This window comes from Ochlerotatus camptorhynchus, unplaced genomic scaffold, assembly GCF_037179485.1.
Source record: "Ochlerotatus camptorhynchus isolate MF236.1 unplaced genomic scaffold, CSIRO-AGI_Acam_v1.1 ptg000503l, whole genome shotgun sequence".
NCBI lineage: Eukaryota > Metazoa > Arthropoda > Insecta > Diptera > Culicidae > Ochlerotatus > Ochlerotatus camptorhynchus.
Genome location: NW_027040988.1, coordinates 1,706,444 through 1,733,191, shown reverse-complemented (window position 1 = coordinate 1,733,191; position 26,748 = coordinate 1,706,444). Strand labels below are relative to the sequence as shown.

The 26,748-nt window shown below is 42.1% G+C and overlaps 1 protein-coding gene across 1 annotated transcript; it reads right to left on the bottom strand.

Moving 5' to 3' along the window:
* Positions 1-590: 590 nt before the first annotated feature.
* Positions 591-25,426, bottom strand: bin3 (bicoid-interacting protein 3). Its single transcript, XM_065235729.1, has 5 exons — positions 24,846-25,426; positions 13,392-15,514; positions 1,846-2,064; positions 1,636-1,782; positions 591-1,571 (listed from the first exon to the last, which is right to left on the bottom strand). The coding sequence occupies exons 2-5, from the start codon at positions 15,399-15,401 to the stop codon at positions 954-956; spliced, it is 2,994 nt and encodes a 997-aa protein (XP_065091801.1). The 5' UTR covers positions 15,402-15,514; positions 24,846-25,426; the 3' UTR covers positions 591-953.
* Between the last annotated feature and the right edge of the window lie 1,322 nt (positions 25,427-26,748).

Here is a 26,748-nt window from a genome sequence, read left to right as displayed (position 1 = left end):
AGAATTTCGTTCGAAACGAAATACAGAATAGGGGTGTGTGTCTTGGAGATCTCAAACTCCCAAAAATCTTATATACGTTTTAGGCAAATTTAGTATTGCAGACATGAATAAATGTTATAGGTTCTGAGACATAAACATGTTCAAGGTTCTAAAATTAACAAAATATTCAAAATTCGAACATCAGATTTATTTATTTTATTTCTAAATAAATGTTTGGTATCCCGTACTAAGGAAAAGTTCGAAATTTCAAACTTCGAGCGTGTCACAACTATTTTTGCATTTTAAGGTAACAATCAAATGCCCGGTTATTTCCTGGTTTACCCAGGTTATTTTCGATTCCCTGTTGATTCCCGGTTCAGTGGCCACGCTGCAATTATTACATATAAAAATGATATAAACTTTAAGATGGCCATCTTGCCCCGTCTACTCCTACAGCAGAACATCCTCTCAGCTTCAGCCGGGAAATTCCCACGATGGACTTACCTACAACATGTCATAAGAGTCGGAGAGCACCAACAGTAAGTGTCCTAGACGTTTGTCATAGAGGTTCGAAGAATTCCATAGCAAGAAATCTGAAAAATAAATAAATCGTACTTCATTTATCGTTATTCATCGACAAATACCTAAGATTTATCCTCTTATCAACTATATACAACAACTACTCCTCGTTCCTATCCTAAAAGCAAATGATTTGAGATGCATCAGCTAGAAGACAACTATTGTTTTGTGGGCAACTTTTAATCTACACTAGATGCTGTATTTTCCGTGATACCAGAAAAATAAGTTCCACGAAGCAAACGGACTAGTTTCGAAGCAACTGTTGGTTATTCTGTGAAATTTCGTTAATATTTGCCAAATTTGAGAAAATCCATTTTAATCACAGCATATGGAAAATATTTCAACAACGTATTATAAAAAAAACTGAAACCTGTAGTAAATAAAGGTACACTTGTCTACTTGTCCGGTTGGGAGTGCGTAGTGCTGGGTGAATTTGACGATTGGTCCACATCGTACTGCGAGCGAGTCGGGGTTTGTGGTGCCGAATTTGACGATGGTTCCGAATCGGAATCTGTTTGCCGTACGCTGGCCGAACCGGGTACAATCGATCGTCCGGCCGATTCCAAAGAAAAAACCTCCATGGGAGGATATACATGTGGGCGATGCTGTTGTGCGTATTGTTCGTCGTTTTCTGCGCTTCTAATACTGGCCGAATTGGGCGTGCTGGAAGCGGATCGACGATTTCGCAGATCCGACGGTGGCGACCAGGTCGTGGAGTAGAGCGGCGAAGCGAAACAGTAGCTACCACGACGATTGCCCGCATCGTAGCTTGGCCGGTAGCTGTCCGTTTGCCTTGGATTGTAATATGGTGACGTGGCCATGAAACTGTGCGACGGTGTACAACGGGTGCTATAGCTCGGTTGATACGGTGTTGTCGAGCCCCAGATGCAGTGGTTCTGCGTCGGGGTGGTTATGTCTGTGTAGATATTGTGGTGATTGACGTATGGCGTCTGTGGATGGTATGTGTCACTCCACTGAGCCTGACTCGGGGTAAAGTCACCCTTTACGTATAGCTGTAACGGGATGTTTGATATTAGAACATGTGTGCATAGGAAAATGGGTTTCCATCACCCTTACCTGAATCGGTCTCCGAAAACCCTTGCTCAGGTGCCTAGGGATACCCAGTGGGTAACTGTGACTGAAACCAACCTCGGGACTTAGTAAATAATCATGAAATCTGTTCGGGAAAAACTCAATGTTTTTGTAGTTTTCGCAAATTGTATCCTGTAAGAAGAGACAAGTGATCACCATGACGTTGCTTATCATAATATTTATCGCATAACTTACCGTCAGCTTCTTCTTCTTTTTGTAGCTTGCCCAATTTTGTGCTTCGAGGATCAATTTTCCACCCGGACGCAGATGGTTGAACATACGCTTGAATGCCGTCTTCAGGCCGGTGTCCCCAAAGTTCAAATGAATCCACTTGGTAACCGACAAGCACATAATCAGATCATACTGTTGAGTATCGTAGTTTATAAGTGACTCGTCCTTGAGTACGTAGTTCATCTGCAAAATAAGGAAACTTGATTTAAAGAAGAATAGTTTTACAGAACACCCCATTTCCGAAATGGTAGCAGATAGGTCTTTCGTGATGGCATACAAAACAAGTGCTTCATTTGCAGACCTTCTCGGAAACACGAGCGACAACTAAGAGTACCATTCGAATGTTTAGCATCTGCACATTGAGACATAATACAACAACATTTACATATTTTTGTATATTGTGCATTGGGGGCTCTTCTCCCCATTTATTGGAGCATCTTCCTGTTGGATGGCTTGTTTTCTGACCAATTGGTTGATCAAATTGTTGGAAGGCGATTCTTAACAGTACCAAGGAAATGAATAGGCGAATTGCCTATCAATCCATCCATTCGTTATTGGCCTTTCCTGATGAGAATCAGAGATTATTAAGCTTGATCAAGTTCAACAGTGAGGAGAGCCCAAAGTTAACGGACTGGTTTCCGTGCTACAATGAGTGGTAGACCACTATCACTATTATGCATTGTTTCAATTTGAAACCCCCATGTAACATATTGGATGTTGGATTTTTCATAGAATCGATAAGCTGGTATCTTAGTTATTAAAAATATCTTTGTCGAAAGATACGAAGGACAAAACGTCGGAGGGACAAAAAATAGAAGACACAAGGTCGAAAAAGCTAGAGCGCCCCATTTGGCATGACGCCGTTTGGCAATAGTTTGTTAGATTTGTTTAAACCATCATTTGGATAACGGTCATTTCATATAAAATGTACAGAAAAAATAGTATGGCCGCTTGGCATAATTGGCATTTGGCATAACAGTCATAAGGCATAAATATATTATATGCAATATGCATGTTCTATAATTTTAGGAGGACATAATATAACACCCTTTATGTAGATGCCTATGATAAAAAAGCCAGTTAAGGCACTGTAATACCAAGGCAGAGGCAACGATTTAGATTCGATTAATCAAATTCAGATACTTGTAGAGATTCTATTTGACAGCTCATCCATTCATCATCCACTAGCTCAGTCGTATTCAGATGAAACATATACAGTTTATGCGCATTGAATTTTTATAATAGAGTAATTCTCATTGAAACCAGGCCGTCATTGACCTAGTTCTTTCAAAATTGGTTGAAAATGATGAAAAAATTAGAATGCTATTTTCCTCAGCTCGAATGGATGAACCCCTCGCTTGCCGAGGGACTAAACAGTTTTAGATGAGTGGTTTTAGGTAGCATGCTAAAGAGTCTCGAGTATCCGTTTCCTTGATCTCTATTAAGCAATGTTGATGGATTATGTTTAAATATTTCTAAACTTTCTGCTGCGTCTAGTTTCCAAGGCGAAGGTACACTCCGCAGGATATTAATGTTATCCTTTGTCAAATTGTGCCCCTTTGTAAAGATATGTTCTGCAACCTTGGATTTAAATTCATAATGAAGTCCTTTATTCTTCTCTTTGTTATCCTTTTTTTCCAAAGTCTTTTTCGTCTGACCAATGTAGATTTTATTGCAATCTGGACAAGAGATTTTGTAGACTCTGGCTTTCCCTAAGACATTTATTAAATGTTTTGTTGATCCTATCAGTGACTTTAGCTTGTTTGTCCTGCTGCTGAATACTAAATCTAGGCCAAAACTTCTAAACTTCGAAATCAATGGTTTGGTAATGTTTTTGTCGAAATACACCGCTACCCAAGGGGTAAGTCACTCAGCACATTGTGCCGAAATTATATTCGGCACAGCTTGCGCACATCCATCGGCACATTTTCGGCATATCTTCGGCACAATCTCATTGGCATTAGATTGTTGTAAATAAAATGGGAGCTCTGCTGGACAACTGTCATTGAAGCAGTTCACTTAAAGATCTAAATACGAAATGTAGATTCCAGAGTGGGCTCAAGAGAAAGAGGCAGTTCATCAGACCTCATTAGTACTGTTCCCGTAAGTCGGAACTAACACCGTTCTTCTAGTTGCGTACTCAGCAGCTTCAAAGCTGTAATTTATTACGTTATGTTAGTGGTGATACAAAGGTAATTATATAATAATTATCTTACATTTTCAGTGTTCTTTTACAGATTATTTCAGGTCAACGTTTGCCATGGAAGGACGATTCCAGTTCAATCTAATAGTAAGTACAATCAAGGGTAAGTATTTTAGGTCCTTTTTAGGTTACGCGACAAATCAAAGGTAAGTGTTATGTTTATGATTTCAGGGAAAACATACCTCAATTATATCTAAGTTACCACTTACTACGTGGCAAATTCAGCAAGGGTTGAATAAACCGTTTAGGTGGCTATAATAAACAGCGGTCGCGAATTTACAATTGCTTCAGCCTCCAGCATGATCGTTTCCAACACCTCGTCGCTAGGATGTCGCTGACTATCGGAAATAGCCTTCATCGCCACCTTCACGGACTTGACCATACGTTCCCATGGTCCTCCCATGTGCGGAGCTGCCGGAACGTTGAAGTGCCACTGGGTATTCGCATTTGTGAATGTAGCGGCACAGTCCTCGATGATGTCCTGGATCTTCTGCTTCTCTTCTGACAACTGGCGATTGGCTCCAACAAAGTTTGTGCCATTGTCCGAAAATACCTCCAGTGGTGCGCCCCGTCTGGCTACAAATCTCCTGAAGGCCATCACGCAGGCGATCGATGAGAGACTGTGCACCAGCTCTAGATGTACAGCCCGTACTGTGAGACAGGTGAACAGACACATCCATCTCTTCACCACGCTGCGTCCGACTTTGACTTCGAAGGGCCCCATGTAGTCTACGCCGACGTACGTGAACGGTCGAACGAATGGTGTTAGGCGCACCCTTGGCAGTGGCCCCATCATCGGTGGTACAGGAACTGCCTTCTTCACCTTGCAGTACTGACAACTTCGGCCAACTTTTCGTACGAGCACCCGAAGCTTGTGTATGTAGTACTCCTGTCGTATTTCATTGCAGACTGTTTCCCCGTTGGCGTGCAGGAAACGTTGGTGGAAAGAATCCACCAAAAGGAAAGTGATACGATGATCTCTTGGCAGCACAACGGGATGTTTCGCTGCGTATGGAATGTGTGGTGCGCTTCCGATTCGACCTCCTACCCGAACGACTCCGTATTCATCCAAAAATGGAACCAGGGAGTGCAATGAATTTCGTTTTCCAACGCTGTAACCATTTGTTAGCTCGTGAACCTCCTCCGAATACGCATGCGCTTGAGCCTGGCGCCAAAGTGTATCCTTTGCTTTCACGAAATCGTCTCGATCGAGGCCTTGCCGTCGACTTTCTTCGTACATAGTTCGCTTCCAGATCCTTACCGCACGGTGAACGTTGGCCATCGTTCGGACTAAACGATTCCATTTCGAAAAGCGTTCAACGACAACTACCTCGTCAGCCGTTTGATGTACGGCTACCATGCGAAGTTCTTCGCTTGCCGCATCCGTTTTGTCTACTACTACTGTTGATTCTCTTGGCCACTGCTCTTTTGCATCTCGTAGGAATGTTGGGCCTTGAAACCAACGGTTATCTGGATCGAACGATGGTCCCGAATTCCACTTGGTGGCATCGTCAGCCACGTTGAGCTTTGAGGGTACGTAATGCCATTCATCCACACTCGTGATCGAAAGAATTTCACCAACCCGAAAAGATACGAACTGATGGTATCGGCGGCTGTCCGATCGCAGCCACGCCAGAACAGTAGCTGAGTCCGTCCACAGAAAACGCTTCCGAATGTTGAGAGTGAGCGCCGAACAAACGTTTTGCAACAAACGTGATCCCATCATGGCAGCCTGAAGTTCCAGGCGAGGGATTGAGAGCGCTCGAAGTGGCGCGACTTTTGTCTTTGCTGCTACCAACGAACACCAGCTACCTCCGTTGACCGACAACCGCAAGTATACTACGCATGCACATGCTGTGACACTAGCATCCGTGAACACGTGGATTTCTATTTCGTCAACTTCCTTCGGCAGAAGATGCCCGAAAAAGCAGCGAGGAACTTCCACTTCATTAATTGTCTCGTACAGCTCGATCCATCTACTCCATAGATCGTGTAGCTGCTCTTCTATGGGCTCGTCCCAGTTGGTACCCATTCGCCAGATCTCTTGCATTAGGATTTTGCCCTGTACAACGAAGTGCGCAACGAATCCCAACGGATCGTACAGCTTCATCACGGTTCGTAGAACTTGCCTCTTCGTTGGAACCACCCCGTTGCTGCCCAAAACTTCCTTGAGCCCTGTCTGATCGAATGTGAAATGATCTGCTGAAGGGACCCACACCACTCCTAAGACGCGTTCGTAGACTTCATCTTTATCTAGGTTCAGCGACTTGCAGGCTGACGATCCAGTCTCCCCTAGACGATCGAGCACATCCTGCGAGTTAGACAGGATTTTGCCGAATTCGAAGCCTGCTGCTGCGTGGATGAGCTGCACTTGTTCGACAAGCTGTACTGCTTCCTCCACCGAGTTGACACTGTCGAGAAAGTCATCCACGTAGTGGTTATTGATGATCGCGTCTACTGCTCTGGGATATAGTTCCACGTAGTCGAGAGCGTTTTTGTTCTTAACGAACTGCGCCGTGCATGGAGAGCTGGTTGCACCGAACATCGCTACGTTGATCACGTAGACCTGCACTTCATCCTCTGGACTGCTACGCCATAAGAAACACTGCGACCACTTGTCTGCCTCCCTAATCAGGATTCTCAGGAACATTTCGCGGATATCGGAGCACACCGCAATCTTGCCTTCCCTGAATCGTAACAAAACTTCCACGAGTGATACGAGAAGATCCGGACCCTTTAGCAGCATGTCATTAAATGAAACACCACCCGCCTTTGCAGCAGCATCCCACACCATTCTGATTTAGTTCGGTTTCTTAGGATTCGTCACCACTCCTAACGGAAGGAACCAGACTCGCTCAGGGTTCGTGTTCTCCAGCTCTTCCGACGACACCTTACAGACGTACTGCTTCTGTTCGTAGCTCTCTATTTGCTCGTTTACTCTTCTGCGCAGCTCTGGATCTTTTGCCAACCGTTTCTCCAAACCTCTCAACCTGCTTACCGCCATTTGAAAGCTATCCGGGAAGTTCACGTTGTCCTTACGCCAGAGCAAACCCGCCTCCATACGAGTTCCTCTCCGTACCGTTGTTGCTTCTAGGATGCTGCGTGCTCGCTTGTCCTCCTCGGATTCGAGCTGCTTCGTCAAAACGGCATCCTCAACAGCGAAGAACTTTCGCATTGAATCGTGTAGATTGCTGTTACTCATCTCCTCGCAGGCATGGAGGTTCAGCTGTTCAATTGAACCTTCGCTTCCATTGTTCCTCCCATACACGCACCATCCCAATCGTGTTTTGGTTGCTACTGGTTCGCTGCTATTGCCTTCACGATTCTTCAGACTAGTCAGCAACCGTACGTGCTCAAGACCGATGATCATGCCCGGTTTGACGTTGACATAGCTGGCCACGGGAAGCCCCTGCAAATGTGGGAATGTATTTGACAGCTCTGTGTAGTGCAACGTTTGACTTGGAAGTCCTAGCTCGTGTACTGTTCGTACGTTGCTTAGTTGAAACGTTTCCTTCTTCCCAGCACCGGATATCTTCACGCTTAACCTCTTCGATGTCTTTTCGTGTCTACTGATCTTTCCGGTCCAACTCAGCCACAGGTTGTCTGGTTCACCTTCGATACCCAACTGTGCTGCGATTCCTTCTTCTAGCAACGTCGATGACGATCCATCATCCAGGAACACGAAAGTTTCGACTTGCTTCCCATCTCCGTATAGCGTAACTGGCAGATAACGGAACAGAGAGAACGATTTCGTGTGGTGATGATTATGGTGAACCGTCTGCCTGACTTTGCACCGTCGGCAGCATCGTTGCTACTACTGTGCAGCAGCATATGGTGTCGAACACGGCATCCATCCTCCCCACATTCCTTTTTCGAGCGACACGGCCACTTTCGATGCGGTATCAAGCACAATCGGCACAAGTTCTTCTGCCGCATTGCCTTCCATCGGCCTCCGATGTCCAACGACTTGAAGCTGGAACAGTTCAGGATCTGATGGCCGTCTTTCTCGCAGTAGGAACACGCTTTTGACGTACTTTCTCCGACTGTACTCTCCTTCTTCGGCACGCTCGGTGCCTCGCTCGCGTGAGTGAACAGCTTCTCCTTTTGTTTCAACTTTTCCACTCTGGGCTGCCGGTGGTGATTTTGCGCAGAGTCCACTCCGATGTTCAGCTCGGAAGCTAGATTCACTAGTCCCGACATGAAACTGTTGAACGTCGCCAGGTTGACGTGTACGAATGCTTGCTTGAAGGTCCCCCACTGCATCTTCAGCGAGGTGGGTAATTTATCGATCAACTCCTGTAGCAGCATCGGATTCGATAAATGCGCTTGCTGATCGGCCAGAATAATGTGATCGACGAGATTCTGAATCGATAAGCCGTAAACAACGATGGTGCCTAAGTTATCCGACTTCGGTGGCGGCACGTTCCTCACCTTCTTCAGAAGAGAACTGATCAGTATCTCTGGTCTTCCGTAGAACTTATGCAGCGTTTCCATCACGTACGGAACAGACTCGGGTAGGAGCAGTCGACTTCTAACTGCCTCCAGTGCTGATCCTCCCAAACTTCGCTGCAGTCTGGCTAGATTCTCGGCATCCGTGTATCCGCAGACCTCCATCGTGTTCTTGAATGAACTATAGAAAATAGGCCACTCCTCGGGATCCCCACTGAACTTCGGCAACTCTCGTGGCATTACTTGCCGGGCTGCCAATTGGGCACTAGTTGGTCCTGCCAAACAGGCTGAAGAACTGATCCTAGTCCCGTAGATTCCCCGCGATGTTGGTATTCCTGAGGGTGTTACTTCCGGCCTTGTAACTAGAAACGCAGTAGTTGTGGCTGGGTACGGAAATGATGCTAAGTTCCCGGGAAAAACATTTGGATTGTTTAGAATTCCCGGAAACGAATTAAAAGTGATTGGGGTTGCGAGCAACAGTGGATTTGCGGGTAAGGCTTCATTGGCCAAAGTTGGATACTGGAACGAACAACTCGTGGAAGGAACAGGTGGATTCCAAGAAACTGCTGGTACTGTATTCGACGAAATCGAACTCGGCAACTGCTGTAACGAACATGCCGTGACTGGAGCCGGATACTGTTGCGGATTTCCATAGATTCCACTCAAACCATACGACATTGACGGAATCATCCCAGCTGCACTCGAGAGCATTGTACTCGTTCCAGGATACGAGTAGACCGGAGCAATACCAAGACTGATAGGCGGATTTTCTATTCCTGTCAAAGTCGCTGTAGGAATCGTTGGTACTGTTGGCACGGTCGACACTATCGACGAAGTAAACGCAGGTGCAGCGACTACAGACGTGATCAAGCTTCCACCAGCTGTTGCCACTACTGTCTCTGGAATCGTTGAAATTGTGGGCGGATATGACAATGTGCTTCCTGGTATAGTTTGCACTACCAAGGACTCGTAGGACTTCGCCAGAGCTGTGACGTTGCCGCCGGGAACAGGAATCGTTGGATCCGAATACAGCATACCCAGATTCAGTGGAACTGAATTGCTCGAATTTCCTATCGTCGACGAAACCGTTGTTGTTGATACCACTTGGATTTCAGGATTCACCTGGCTGACAGTTGGGACCGGCAGGGTAGCTTTATGTCCAGGCGTTGTTGGTTTCGACTGTCCAGTTCCGTCCACTTGGGCTCCCTTATTAAGTCATTTCTCCATCCGTTCACGCCTACTCTTCACGCTGACTCCGCTTTTCCTACTCGACGAATCCTTTTCATCGCCAATCTGCATCAACAGCTGGTATTTCTGCCTCAGATATTCCTGTTCGTCGTCCATTTCCTTCAACTTTGCTTCTTCTTCCAGTTTTCGGCTCCTGCATTCTTCTTCCGCTCGCTTTTTCTTCAAGTTCCGTTGCTCTTCAAGAAGTTGTAGGCTGAGCTGCAATTTTTGCGACACTCGACTGCTTTTGCTGACAGACGACTCGTTGAATGATACAGCAGACTTCGATGCACCATCCCAATTTGCCAGGCAATCACTGCACTTATAACTCCTATCCGGTTCCGCAATAGATTCACTGACACCCGCGCACTGAAAGTGTATCCACGATTCGCATTCATCGCAACACACCATATCATCGTTGACATCGGCACGATTGCACTTTCTGCAATGTTTATCATTGCTTCCCGAATTAATGTTGACATTCATTTCGGTTCCGTCCGACATCTCGAGATCGACCTAACTATCCTAAGCTTTTCAAGACTTCCCTGACGACTCGCTACAACTAACAGCAAAGCTCGCGACCGGCGACGGTGACAGAATCAAATACAGATACCGACTTTATTTGCACTGCCCGCACTCTATGCTGCACTCCAAGTCCAAACTCGTTGTGGCTAGTTGTCTTCAACAGTGGGCCGTCTACTGTTGCGGAATGTCCTTCCTCCGATGGGCAACAATCATCCGACTCAGGATGAAAATCTTTGAAGAAATGTTCCCGTAAGTCGGAACTAACACCGTTCTTCTAGTTGCGTACTCAGCAGCTTCAAAGCTGTAATTTATTACGTTATGTTAGTGGTGATACAAAGGTAATTATATAATAATTATCTTACATTTTCAGTGTTCTTTTACAGATTATTTCAGGTCAACGTTTGCCATGGAAGGACGATTCCAGTTCAATCTAATAGTAAGTACAATCAAGGGTAAGTATTTTAGGTCCTTTTTAGGTTACGCGACAAATCAAAGGTAAGTGTTATGTTTATGATTTCAGGGAAAACATACCTCAATTATATCTAAGTTACCACTTACTACGTGGCAAATTCAGCAAGGGTTGAATAAACCGTTTAGGTGGCTATAATAAACGTTGTTTAATCAATGTCTTCGAATTTTGAATTTACTTAAACTTACGAAAAACGTCTCGATTTTATCTCACTGCACTATCAAGTTTTCTTCAATTTTGCTGACTAACTCGCCTCGTATTGTTCTGTTTGTTTACTTCTATCGTTCACTTCGCCCGACAACGGTGTTTCGCTCGCGAGGGTTCAGTCAATTGGTTCACCACCAATTCGCCGCAACGAGGGGTATCGGCGACAAGTACCCTCAATTCAAATAATGCTGCAACTCATACTAAACAAACTAAAGAAGTCTATTCATCACCCTCTATAGTCGGTCTCCAACAATGCTTCCCACCGGTTCCGGCTCTTTCCGGCATTATAAAACACTAAAACACAGGACTTTTATTACCCTATGGATCACAAAACACCGAAATTTCGCACACCCGCCACTTCCAGCGTCATCCTCAATCCGACTTATTCTTGCGATTTCAAACCAAAACATTCAAGGTGTCAGAAATACCGGGATGCCGGGATGGGTGTTTTACAAACAATCGCAGGTTTCTCTATGACCGGCACAATCGGCATACTTGCGGCACACTGACAAAAAAGATGACCCAAAACTGGTGTGCGGAGTGACCTACCCCTTGCCGCTACCCGTTTTAAACCCTCAGTTACTGGTGGAAGAGCTGTCGAAGTACGCCTAAAATGATCCCTTGTTCTTTTATCGATTACTGCTTGAATTGTTTTTTTCCTTGATACCCAGCGATTTAAAAAATGTGAGCTATTTCCTTTGATTTGCCTGTATCGCTAAGAGGAAGAGTTTGCATCCTGTGAAACATGTGGTGAAAAGCAGCCATTTTGTGTCGATGGGAATGGTTTGAAATGCTTGGTATTATTCTCTTTGTATTTGTTGGTTTCCTATAGATTTCGAAATTGAACGAAGACGTTTCCCTGATGATGAGAAGATCTAAGAAGGGGAGTTTGCCGTCTCTCTCTTCTTCGTGAGTAAATTTGATGTCCTTGTGAACTTTGCTTATGGCCTCCAAAGTTTTTGATAAATCTTCCCTTTTGACAATGCTACAAATGTCATCCACGTACCTATACCAACATTTGGACAAAAATTTTCTATCTTCCAGAGTATTTTCTAGGTTAGCCATGAACAATTCACATAAAAATGGAGAAAGCAGATTTCCCATAGGAGCATCTTTAGTTTGTTTATAAAAATTTCCTCTGAAAATGAAATGATTTTCCTCCATTCAAAGACGAGTAAGCTTGAGATATGACCGAACTTTGTTTTTCCAAGTAGAATCCTCACGTTGCTTCAGAAGCCAGTCCTCTAAAAGGCTGATGGCTTGATTTACTGGTACACTCGGAAAAAGCGATGTGACATCAAATAAAACCATGACTTCATCTTCACGAATTTCTCCTGATGCCTGAAGTTGATTTGCAAATTCCTGTGTGCTGTTAACTGAGCGAATGGTTAAGGGTTTAGGCATATTTTGAAATTCCTTTACTAGCCATTTGGCAAGCTTATGAGTGGGGGATCCTTCAGCCGCGATAATCTCTCTCTCATTTCGTTTCCTGGTTTGTGAATCTTTGGTATACCTTTGATCCTAGATAGAAAAGGGTTTGAAACTTTCAATTGATTCAAAAGATGAGCAATTATAACGGAATTAAAAGGAAATAAACCAACACACTCAAAGCTCTTCATAAAAGAATTCCGTTAAGAGGTTCGAAAAATTTAAAAGATTTTTGTGATGTTAAATCTCTAAAATTTGCTAAGGAATCCCTTGTAAACAGCACGTTATTATAAAGAGGATGGTTAGAGCTATAATTTGAAACAAAAAAAAAGAGACCATTTTGGTTTCGAAAACGTTTTTCACCGATGTCAATTTTGAGGCCACCATCAGAAAGCTGACAAAAAATGCTATCAGATACATTCGATAGATTAAGTGAGCAATGTAATTAACGCGATAAAATAACTAATTTTCTGAGATTTTCTGTAGTTAATTTCATAAATATAGACGCATGACGCGCAATCAACGTCAAGGCAGCAGCTAAATGAAATGAACCTATTACGCTGCTATTATGCAAAGCAACCCAGTATTTTATTTTGATATTAAACCAAATGACTGTATGCCAAACGACTTTATTAAATAGTTTTTCCTCGAGAATAGTATCCATATCAACTCAATTCAAATTATCGACAATTTAGAAATATTTTGAAATTTTTCAAAATTGCGCGAAATTAGCGCTTAGGTCAGCAAAATTACTGGCACTTTACGGTAAGCAAAATCATTTGCCATAATTGGTAAAATGATTAATTTATGAGTGGAACATTCAGATTCCTTAATAATAATCTATTCGTAAAATTCAAACCGCTAATGGTTGAATTTTCTTTCAACCATTTGACCTTAACGTCAATTGACTTTTTGGTTTAAATTATCCCTTAATGACAAACGACTTCTGAATGGGAATGGAATAGCTCGTTATAAGTCGTAACTACAACACTTTAAACTTACCGTTTTGAAGATAACATTATTCGGAAACTTGTTATCCGATGCGGCCATGGTCAATCGACACTCCTTGGCACCGACATTGCCAAGCGATAGCGGGAACGAAATCGGAAAGAATTCCGAACGTCCTTTCTTGGGATCTTTCTTCTGATGATGGTGATACTGATGATGGTGGTGGTGTTTTCCATGCCCATGGCGCCCGGAAAATCTCCTGCGGATCGACTGTGGCCCCTTCTTTGTAGCGGAACCACCTTTGGATGAAGTCTCCGCCGTCGGTTGATCATCTGGTTCCTTCTTCACCTCGGCACTGCTTTCTTCTTTAGCTGGCAGCTTTTCTTCCTCAGACGACAACTTTTTGGACACCTTCCTTTTCCTCTTCTCGGCAACCGGCTTCCCTTCTTCTGTGGATTTTGGTTCCTCTGGCGGAATTCTGACGTGCGTCGTTAGGTTTCGCCTTGCTTTGGCTATTAGTTTACCATCGATATCGATACCAGTGATGCTTTTAGTGTGCAACATTTTTGCCACCGCAATTGTCATCAGCCCTACGTTGCATCCAATATCGAGAACGTCCTTATCGCGAAATAGGTACGGATTGCGTAAGAATACTTTCAATCGAACGTCGATAAACTCGTTCAGATTACGATACCCGTAGTATCGATCGTAATTACCGTAGTGATATTTGGTATCTTCCTGCGGCTTACTTTTAGCCTCTTTCTCAGCTTTATTCGGAGTTGGTTCGACCAATGGTTCTGAACTTTTAGCCTGCACTACCGGTGGTTCCGCAGGTTGAGGTGTTTCCGTAGTCACTTCCCCATCAGGGGCTGCGAGCTTTGCAGGAGGTTCATCACTGTTGGAAGTACATGATTGTGTTCGAGTACGGTTTCGTCCGCCAACGGGCAAAGTCGGCCAATGTCCACGCTTCCAAGCGCCTGGTTGAGGGATTACCGGACTAACAATCTTATCCATCGAATCCATTCTACGCACCTTATTCTTACTAGCACAAGTGGTTTCACTAATCCGTCGCTTTCTGCAAATCTCCAAATCCAGTCGCAAGCAACGGGTGGCCTTATCTCGATCTCCGGTATTTCCACCTTCCAGAGGTGGTTCTGTGATTTTTCCAGTGCATCCAGGCGCTTCCATTTGAGCTTCTTCGGCTGTAGTTGCTTCCGCTTCGGAAACGCTGGTGCCAAGTTGAACCCCAGCATTTCCAGTACTACTATCCAAACTTTGGTTGTTCTTGTCAGATTTGGACTTACGCTTCCGCTTATTCCGGGCCCTCTGCTTCTTCTTCATTGGTGAGCACAGTTGCATTTCATACTCAACAGAATCAACCGGATCCAACAGATGCAGCGGATCATTAATGTTTGGCGGAATGATGACTTCGATCTTATTCTTATAATGCGGAGGAGTCGGAATGGGTGACGATTTAGGGGTTACTGCATTCTCCGATTCATTCTGCAAACTGTTTAAATTCAACGGATCCGATATGTTTCCACCAAGCAGAAACTTCGTCGGAGGAATAATGCAGTCCTTCCTAGGACGTTTATCCGGAAGGAAGAACTTCGAAACCGATTGCAATCGTTTCGTTCTCGCTAGCATCAGACTATTGCTATTCTTGTTCAAGTGTTTGTTCTTCCCTTGTTGCTGTTTGGATTCCGTGTTCGTCCCGGACAGGTTTTGTTTTTCATCCCCTTTCCCTCCGGCTAAAACACAATCCAATCCTTTTGCTTGGTCCTTCTTCTTCCCACCACCAATGCCATCCTTTTGATTGCGCCTAAATTTGTTCATTTTCCACTTTTTACTCTTGTTCTGCTGCCGCGAGAAATGCTTGTTCTGTTGTTTCTTATTACCACTATGAGATTGCAATGGAGGCTGACCGGGTTGACCCTTCCCGGTGGATTTGCTTCTGCCTTCATCTTCCCCAACGGAAGCGAAAGCGCGCAATTCTTCCGTGCCACCACCTCCTCCCCCTTCATCTCCTCCTCCATCCGGCAAAATTAACGTTTGTCCTTCCATGAATGAAACAACACCCTTCTCGGCTGATCCCTAGCGCCGATTTACGCGCGCACCTCGGAAATCTCTTTTCTTCTTTGTACACAATACGCAAAACGGGCGGTATTTTTGGCAACCTGGAAAATAAAAGAAAGCACAAAAACAAGCTATTAATATTACCAGTGATTAGTAACGGCGAACCGAATCGGAGATGTTGGTCGAAATCCAGCGGGCAACCAAAGATGACGATGATGTGTGTATCGGAGGCTGAGAATAAAAACAAAATAGAGATAGCCAAGAGAAGAATAACACCATCATCAGCAGCAATGATTACTCGCTCGCAGTCCCAGTAGAGATGTTCCTAATATAAGAACATAATTTGTTATAAGAATCGCACTTATGATCAAAACCCTACGTCAACGGGCATTCTAAATGGATGGTATGGCACATGGAATTGAAGAGAAGTTATCGATTTTTCAGGTAACGGAAATAATTTAACGAAATTCGGTAACATTTGAACGAAGTGCCGACAAGGCCGGAACAAATGAATATTTTTACTTTTGTCACACATTTGAATCTGGCAATAAAACATAAATCTGACATCTGAGTGGGCGTGCCTTGAATTACTAGAAATCACAAAGAGAAGGTTTTTTTTTTAAAGCTGTTACGACCTAATTCCAGCTCTATCTAGATTTATGTTTTATTGGCGAGGGAGCCTTTATCTAGAAATTAAAAAAAATATATAAAACTTGAAATAAGTATATTTCAACCTTTTTGCTTGCATGCACGCTTCTCAACTGCGGTGTGTTGGTAACTTAAGAAAATGCAAAAATTCAGTAACAAATAAAATTTTCTGAATCTTCATATGTGTTGGTAAATTTAGAAATTTGCCAATTTGGTAAACTCCAAGACTGTCACAAATATAAGAAATACACTCTAAATTCAGAAAACTGATTCAACTTCATGATTTCAAATGCTTTCTAAGTCTTAGGGTTTTAAAATATTCGGAGGGGTTGTTCATAAACTCTTCCTGTCCTTATATTGAAAATCAACCAAATATATTTTTGTTAATCTCTGCACGCAAAACAAATAGATCACTGAAAGAAAAGAAAATGAGATGTAAAAGCCATTGGATAGGCGTATACTCTGAGGAAATAAATCGTTCGAATTTCATACGAAATGTGTATGGATTTTAATCGAATTTAATACAAGCCGCCCTGGAAAAATATAAAGTTGGACATACCGAAGAAACAAATACGGATCGGAACAACCGGCATAGACCTACGCGACGAACTAAGGACTACGATTGCAAATCTATCGGCTTCCCGGGCTACGATAGGTTAATCTATTACGAACTTTTACCACGAAACTTCGAAGCCGTAGCACTGCAGGAACTTTGCTGGACGGGACAAAAGGTATGGAAAGGCGGGCATCGAGCGGCTACTTTCTACCAGAGCAGTGGCATCACCAACGAACTGGGAACCAGCTTTGTAGTGCTGGGTAAGATGCGCCAACGCTGAATTGGTTAGCAGCCGATCAACACGAGGATATGCAAGCTGATGATTAAGGGCCGTTCGCAATCGTCATCAGCGACATGAACGCTCAGGAAGGACGGGAGGCAATGTACAGACCGGCAATCGGGCCAAACAGCCTGCATGCCGTATCGCTCGACAACGGTTAACGATGCGTGAACTTTGCAGCCTCCCGTGGTAGTCCAAAGTACCTTTTTCCCCCAGCAAGGATATCCACAAAGCCACCTGGAGATCTCCTGACCAACACATAGAAAACCAAATTGATCACGTTCTAATCGACGGGAAATTCTTCTTCGACAATATCAACGTCCGCACGTACCGCAGTGCGAACATAGATTCGGACCACTACCTAGTTGCAGTATGCAAACAGACAAACAGACATAACACTCGCAAGTTGTTCATCGAACAAGCATTTAACGGTCAATTTAAAAGTATCGTAGTTGGTAGTACCGCCACATAGTCAATTCCCTTGCGTTTGACGTTTACACACTACCGCCATCTATTCAGCGTACTACCCACCACAGTGTACTCAACAGATGGCGGTAATGTTTTAGCGACGATGTTTTACAGTGATAAATATTCAATGTGTTATGTCTGTTTGTCTGTGGTATGCATGCGCTCAAAACTCTGACGGTGCATAACACCCGTCGAAGTCGAACGCCGCTACCCAACATTGAGCAATTACGGGACGCCTGAGTTGCCAAGGATTACGCGCAGCAGCTGGAAGCTGCGCTATCCACGGAAAAGCAGCTTGGTGCAGCTACTCTTGAAGGGACATCCGTACCGTTCATCGATTTCAAATCCGCACGACACAATCGATCAATATCAGCTATGGCAGATTATGCACGAGTACGGATTTCCGGATAAATTGACGCCATTGATCAAGGCGACGATGGATCGAGTGATGTGCGTTGTTCGAGTATCGGGGACGCTCTCGAGTCCCTTTGAATCCACTACGGATTATTTTAACTTTTGGTTAAAATTTGACAGATGGAAAGTTATCGATTAACCCTGCTATCCGAGCGGGGTTATTTCTGATAGACAAGAAGTTAAATGTTGACAAGCGTGGCTGAGTTCTTCTCGAAAACCGGTCGATCAACAGCACAGGGATTTTCGAACATCAAGAATAACTTTCGAAATGTCAGTTTTATCCACGAGTTAAATTTAACTCGGCAAATGGTTCACAGCCTTAAATCTGGGGGGGGACGTGCTGTCAAATCAGCCTACTGATCATCTTGTATGAAACTGGTTCCAAACGTAAACAAACGCTGTAGGTTTCTTATGGCTTGTTTACGTTTGGAACCAGTTATGCGAGGTAGGCGAAGATTGTTCGTATTTGACAGCCACCTCCCCCCCTGGCCTTAAATACGGCCCGTCTGACGTATACATGAAGGAAAGGGACGCAAATCGTGTTGTAAGCAGAAAGACAAGAGTAGATGAAGCATCAAAAACACGGCCGCCAGCCAGGCACCTGGTTTTTTTGGATTACTAATCTAGAATGTAATGAATGCGGTAAGCACCAACTGATAGTATCCTCGGTTTAAATCCCGATAACGAAAGTTGGGTTGATTTGGTATCGACGGTGCTATTAACCAATTCAATCTTAAGCAAATATTTGGCAGATTTTCCAAACAGGAACGGTATTAAAAGTAAATCCAAGTTGAAGCTTACCGCTATTAATGTATTCGGCGCAAAATGTACTAACACGATTTGATGCAAAAGCGCACTTTTATGACCGATACCGCACTTCCAACACTTCTTTGTTCATTTTGGAGCGAAATACGCAATAATAAAACTACACACCCATTTTTTATTGCTGAAATTCAGCAATATTTTGCTGGATTTTGCCGAGTTGGAAGTTCAGGAATCCATCCAGCAAAATACTGTTTGCTGGACGTTGCTGGCCGTCAAAGTCAAACTGACAGCACTTTGCTGTAAAACCAGCAATGTATACGGTATCCAGCATAGCGTAATGCCAATCATTTTGCTGGAAGAACAGTTTTTCTCAATTGTTTAAATTGTTTATAACATTCTTGATAGAATTTTATCTGAAAAACACTTTATTACACTGGTTTACTGTATTATAATCGTACAAAACTTTATTATTTTCATATGAAGAGACAATTTTTCAACAGACGATAAAAAACTGGGCTTATTTAGGACACATTCCATTGGCCATTCTATAGTTTTCTTCAGATAAAAAGGCTATAAATAAAGAGGAAATAACCTTTTAAACTTAGTCAAATTAAAGTTAAAAATACTTACTCCATGATTAAAATACCATTCATGTAACTTATGGGATGATTCAAAAGTTGTACACTTCTTGACTCGAAAAATAAAAAAAACTGCAGAGAAGTGAACGATGGCCCCGGTCAACCTTGACGTTTCAACCAGATTACTGTAAAATCCAGTATTTTTTTTATGGATTACTGGTTCTTCAGCAAGACATGTTTTTGCTGGAAGCAGTTCTGCAATTAATTTTGCAGGAACTCGATTCAGATTTTTGGTGTGTATACAGATATTGATACAGATTTTTCGAAGAATAAATACAGATGAAAAGATTTGTATAAGCAAAAATACAGATTTGCTTTTGGCAACCCTGCCGATGACATCGACATCATGGCGGAAACGCACATCAGATTGAAGGCTGAAGCTAGGCGGATTGGACTTGCTATCAACGCATCGAAGTCGAAATACATGAGAGGAAGAGGTTCAATGTTAGCCTCCCACCCCGAGTTCAGATTGATGGTGACGAAATCGAGTTCTTGTCTTTGGTCTCACTGGTGACCGCCGAAAATGATACCAGCAGAGAAATTCAAAGACGCATTATGGCAGGGAGTCATACCTAGAAGTTGACTATCTTGGTGTTTTCGAACGGAAGGTGTTGCGTATCATCTACGGTAGAGTGCAGATGGGTGACGGAACGTGGAGGAGACGAATGAACGACGAATTGCACCAGCTGCTGGGAGTAAGTCGTATGAATTAGAAACGAGAGGAATACAGCTTCCCTTAGCTCAGTCGGTAAAGGCGCAGCTACAAAGCAAGACCATGCTGGATGCGGCTGGGTTCGATTCCCGGTCCGGTCTAGGAATTTTTCGGGTTGGAAAATTCCTCGACTTCCCTTGGCATAGAAGTATGATTGGACTTGCCACACAATCATATCAATGCAAAAATGGTACAGGCATCGAAAGCTCCCAATTAATATCTGTGGAAGTGCATCTAGAACACTAAGTTGAGAGCACGCAATAAGCTAATATGCGATATGCAATAAGCTTAAAATGCGCAGAAGAAGAAGAAGGAATACGAAAAGCAATCGAATCAAATATGAAATTCATTGTAGCTATTCCTGTGGATTCTGATGTTCGTTTTTCTTTTTAAGCAAATTAGTTATATACCAAACAATCTTATAACTTCTCGCGTAATACATATTGGATTTTTTTTTGCTTTATTAGAGAGATTTTCAGCCTTGGGCACATATTGGAAATATAAATTTATATTTATTTTATGAACAAAGAAAAATTAAACGTTGGAGCGTTGTTTTTGATTTTTTTGTATTATAATCAACGTCACACAAAAAGTAACTTTAAAATTTTAAGCGCCGTGACTATAAATCTACCTGGCTATTGATGTCACTGCTTACAACTTTAACTCAGTTACGTCTGTTATCGCACCTGGAATTGTCAGTAATAACCGCAGTTTTTTTATACTAGACAGATTCTGTGGAGAACTTGATAGAACTTTATATTATCTTTTTACGTTTTGTTCTAGCCATTCCACAATTGACGCCCAAATCAAATCGCTCTTCTGGATCTACGGGTACGCGATAATGCTTGTTATTAAAGCAACACACTCTATAATTTTAAGAATGTAGGTTAGGATCCGGAATATCATTTAGAATTCAGCGTTTTTACCTCGCAGTACAGCCCATGTTTCCGCCGGAACTTTGACATACGCTAATAATTTCGGCTCGTACGCCATATTGTTTTGTTTTGCACAAATCATATGAGTGTTTCATACGAACGACGTATGATTTTTTTTTCACACAAGATCAAGAATGGATACAAGTCGTATGAAACTATTTCCAGAGCGCAAAATGCTCGTTCATACGAAACATATTATGAAAATCGTAATTCTAGTTTCTTCAGCGTAGAATTTTCGCGTCACCTTTCAAATAGGCCAATCTACATTGATCGATTCTCTTCATCGACTCTCTCGTTTATGAACTATCGAATTTTAAGGTCCCACTTGTCCCAGTGTACCTTATCTGTTTGATTTTTCAAAGCGATAAAAAGGACATCGAATGAAATTTAACGAATTTTTCCAATGAAGATTACATATGATTTAAGTTCAGTGTATGGAATCTACTATTTCAATAACACTATCGAAATTACAGGGCTGGTAGTGGGTATGTAATATAAAAGTAGTGACTTTAGTGACTAAAATAATGAAAATAGTGACCAAATAATGACTTTAAAACAATAAAAAAGTGACCAATAGGCTACGAGATGAACTAGCCTACGGCTAAAAATCTCAAAAATAAAGTTATTATGATTTTAAACCAATATCTTTCGTTGATTGCGATTGCCACTTCAAGAATGTTTATAAACTCACATCATGCGTATTTATCATATTTAAAAAAATAAAACAACTGGTTTGAGGTATCATCAATTTTCAAAAATTCAAAACTAATTTCTTCGTTCAAAACCAAAATTAATTTCATGAAAATGAATTCATTGCATTCTACTTGCCTACCGAAAGATAGATAGTAAACACATTTTCATTGACAGAATTTCGGTTTTAAACGAAAGAAGTGCATTTGAATTTCCAAAAAATAATGCCGTCTCCTTTTCCCTTAAGGATCCCATAAGTTTGATCTCAAAAAATAAGTTTGAATTGAATAAATAAGAGCATAAATCCAATTCCAACCCTCATTTCTCGCGCAACACGAGTAAAGGGCCTTTCATTGTTGATCGATTCTCTTCATAGGTTTTCTCTTTCGCGAATAATACGACTGCAAATGAATTTTCCATTCAGTGTATTATTTCAGGCGCAAGCTAACATCATCTTATGTCGAACTGTGCTGAGAAATTAGCGAGAAATTCGTTTATGTTGCCGTGGTAAACCAAAGAGAAAGTTGATGAAGAGAATTGATCATCAAGGATAGGCCCTTTTCAAATGTTACGCGAGATTTCCTCTTTTTAAACTCATTTCCAAACAATTTACTAAGCTGATATCAAGCTGAACATTGCATTAGATCCTAAGTAACATTGATCGATTCTCTTAGCCGACTTTCTCTTTTGTTAATAACTTGAGCACATAACCGTTTATTGTTGTGTTTGTCGTATTAGATGCTAGATAAAAGCTTCTTTTATCAATCTGTGTGCTGAAGATACCTGGTCAACGAAGCGGATCTGTCAATGTTACTTAGGACGTAATACAATGTTCACCTTAATCTCTTGGTTGGGTGTATGATACTTGTACACTAACCTCCCTCTCTTGGTTATTTACACTTCCAAACTTACAGAATACAAATTTACCGAATACAACCTAACGAAAGTAATCGAACCGAATGGTCGATAAGATTGAATTTTAAAATTGGAATATGGAATGCTTGAATCTTAAAATATTTAGGAGTTAGATAATGAGGATTGGATCGATACTGAATTTTGGACATTTTAATAATCTGAAGAAACTTTTGATTATGATTAAAATTCCAGGCAAATTTTAAGGATAAGTATATGATCTTCTGATGAGAATTTAGAAGGATTTTTGAGCAAATAAATATCCAATTATCCATAATAGAAATGTATAACCAATTTGAAATACTAGAAAATAGAAAATATATATCTGTAAACTATGAACGGCAATCACAACCCGATGATCGTACTGATGAGCACGGTAAAGAGTTTAAAAAAATCATACATATTCTTGGAAATCAGTTTTATAATTATAAAATATTTTACAATTAAAGGGTGATACGGTCAAAATTTGGTCAATATCAACTTGACGTATTTCTTTCAATTTTGCATTTAAAAAACCTGAACACCCCTCATTTTGAAGGTGTGTGTGTGTAGAATGTTGCTCCTATTTTGATTTTGGAATTCACTCTTCAGTTGTCAAAATGCCGTCCAAGCAAGAAGAGCAGCGTATCAAAATTTTGCTCGCGCATCGCGAAAATCCGAGCTACTCGCACGCAAAGTTGGCAAAATCGCTAAAAGTTGCCAAATCAACCGTTACAAATGTAATTAAAGTGTTTGGGGAACGTTTGTCGACAGCCAGGAAGTCTGGATCGGGGGGAAATCGAAAACTGGAAGCCGCTGAGACGACAAAGAGAGTTGCCGGTAGTTTCAAGCGAAACCCTAACCTCTCTCTCCGAGATGCCGCAAATAAGCTGGGTGTATCGTCTACAACCGTGCATCGAGCCAAAAAACGAGCCGGACTATCGACTTACAAGAAGGTGGTGACTCCAAATCGCGATGATAAACAAAATACGACGGCCAAAGCGGGATCCCGGAGGCTGTACACGACGATGCTGACGAAGTTTGACTGCGTGGTAATGGACGACGAAATCTACGTCAAAGCCGACTACAAGCAGCTTCCGGGACAGGAGTTTTACACACTTATTTTTTTTCGCCGAGATTCCAACAGCCGAGTGATTCTGCAATTTATTTTGCTGAGATTCAGTAAAACAATTGCCGAGACTCAGCTAACAAATAAAATTTTGCTGAGATATCAGCTAACAAACAGATAATGTGCAGAGATATCGGCAAAGGCAAATGCCGAGGTAATCGGCTGTTGGAGATTTTACCGAGCTAGATTAAGTGTGTATACGGCAAAAGGAAGGGGAAAGGTAGCAGATGTTTTCAAGCACATGAAACTGTCAAAGTTCGCAAAGAAATATCTGGTTTGGCAAGCCATCTGTACCTGTGGCTTGAAAAGCAGCATTTTCATAGCTTCCGGGACTGTCAACCAAGAAATTTACGTGAAAGAGTGTTTGAATAAACGTCTGCTGCCTTTCCTGAAGAAACACGGTTGTTCCGTACTGTTTTGGCCGGATTTGGCATCTTGCCATTACGGTAAAAAGGCCATGGAGTGGTACGCCGCCAACAACGTGCAGGTGGTTCCCAAGGACAAGAACCCTCCCAACATGCCAGAGCTCCGCCCAATTGAGAAATACTGGGCTATTGTCAAGCGGAACCTAAAGAAGACCAAAAAAACTGCTAAGGGCGAGCAGCAGTTCAAGGCAAACTGGCTTTCTGCGGCGAAGAAGGTGGACAAGGTGGCTGTACAAAATCTGATGGCAGTGGTCAAGCGTAAGGCCCGGCAATTCGGATTTTGAAAAGCGGAAGCCTAACTGAATATTTTTCCTGAATTTTATACTAATTGAACATGAAAAAGAAATTTAATTTGATTTTTTAAATAAACGATTTCACCGATTACACGCGTTTTCCCTTGACCAAATTTTGACCGTATCACCCTTTAGGTATACATTTTTTTTTCAGAAATTTTGAAGAGGGTGATAAAAGTTAAAATTATTATTTTGTGTCGGTAAATATTACTTTCGTTTTATGTCCGACTATCAAATAGGTCGAGGGTGAGTGGGAAATAAAATGGTCGGGGGGGGGGGGGGTGGGAATAAATAACAAGGGACAAATCGAAAGTATTTAAATAATAAATTAATTTGAATTTGTTTTGCCCCTTCAATACTTTGTATTTTTTAATGGGGGGGGGGTGGTTGACATAAAATTAAACTTGCATTATTTCTGAGGTTGCATAACAAATTTCTTGAAAATTTTAAATATTATTCCAAAAGTTTCAAATAAAAATTAGCAAACCATTAACAAATTTTGTTCTTATGATCATTATCAGCCTACTGGGATAGACGCACCGTTTCCAAACCCCCAAAAATATATAAACAAACAACAGAAACACAAACCTGTTTCTCTCCTTGCTCACGAGATTCGACGTTCTGCTGTTGATTAGCCAAACGCACGAAGATTCACACCGCCACTCTCTCACGCTACCACGAGCCAAGTTCTCTTGTTGGACACGCTCTCGCGCTCACCGTTCGTAGTAATTCTTGTTGTTATTTTTGCTACTTTTCACCACTAGTGCCCTACTGCTGATGCATATGCAGGAGAATCCGAGCGCTTCTCTCTCTTTTTTGCACAAGGCGAAGCACAGACCAACGATACAAAAAAAAATGAAAAACCTTCTTCGCACTACTTCCTCCCTTTCCCACCCCTTACTTCATGAGAGGAACAGAAACTGTCTATGAACATGAACCACTACTTCTTCACTTTGGCGCTCCTTCTATGCAAAATACCTAACGTCGTGAAATTCACGTCGTGACACGAATCATCTAGTCAAGTCACTTTACCAACCAATTACAACGACTTTCGAGGAGATAATTTTCTTCTTCACATCACTATTTTTTCACTTTTCTCATCTAATAGCACTGCAAATCAACACAAATCAGACGCCGGTCAAACGCAGACCATCTGCACGCTTCCAACTCTCAGCACCGACTGAAGAACGACTACTCGCGAGAGCAAAAATTACACGCTTCTGTGAAGCATACTGTGAAGTTTTGCCAGCTTTGCTACAATTTGACAGCTCGCAAACCACTGGGCAGCACCGAAGGGAGCTGAAAAATGGCTGCCATCGCATCACTTGCCGGAAATTAGGTGGAAAACTATGCTACAACGAGGCGCGTGTCGTTCTTCCGGATCATTACCGACGGAAATGGAGGGTAGCAAAATTGGAAATTATAAATTACAGGTAAGAAAATCCGTGAATGGCATCTTTTGTGACGAGGGTTGATTTTGCTCCGAGGAGGTCTTAGAAAAATGATCCCCATGATGTAAAAGAAATGCATTTGGGCGGCGCTGAAAAGACGTTCGTGTGATAAATGAAGAGGGCCTAAACCATGATGGGCAATGAAATTTGAAGTTGTTTTTATTTAAGATTTTTCTATCAAATGGATCAAATAAATACAGTACCATCATCATTTGCTTGTTGATACTTCATCCAGTGTCTACTAATTTTGCTTAATAAAATTTCGTGAGATTTAAAGGACTTCATCGGAAATTTTCCAGGATTTTAAAGAAATATTTTTATAATATTGCACCTTTTTTTAGACTCCTGCGCAAAGAATAATAGCACAGGTTAGAAAATGTAAAATCGACTTATTTGAAAGCAGTACCAGCTTAAGAACAGTACTGGCAAGTTACGCTAATGAATTACCATAGAGGTAACTCTAAGACTAGAAGGTCCCGAAATAATGTGCTCAACTTTTTGGCTCAGCTCTGGTACTCTCTTCGGTCCCAAGCTAATCGATTCACCCCTCGAAACATAGGAAAAACCAATAACCCCTCATTTTATCTGTCAAACTTTCATAGCGAATCAAAACAAACATTGCGTAGTACTAGAATTTCGACTAGTATGGGGTACGTTAATCGTTTGCTTGGGACCAATAGGCTAGTCAAGTTTAAAAATTTAAAATCGTTAGTTTCGTATTGATTGTTGGAATTACGCTAGGAATTCTCAGTCATTCTCCTGAAAATATTTCTCCTCGGTATTCACCAAATATTCCTCTAAAATTCCCATGGTATTTTCGGAATTCCCTCTATATTCTGATAAGAATACTGCAGGTTCCGAGAATTTCTTGAAATGAGCCTTAGAATTCTCTAGAAACTCTTCTTTGAGTTCTCTAAAGATGATTACAGGAACAACCTTGAAACTGTCCAGTTTTCCTTTGAAATTAACCTCAAAGCATCGATGGAAATTTCTATAAATCTTTCATCAAAACTTCCTTGAAATATCCTGATGTATGTGGG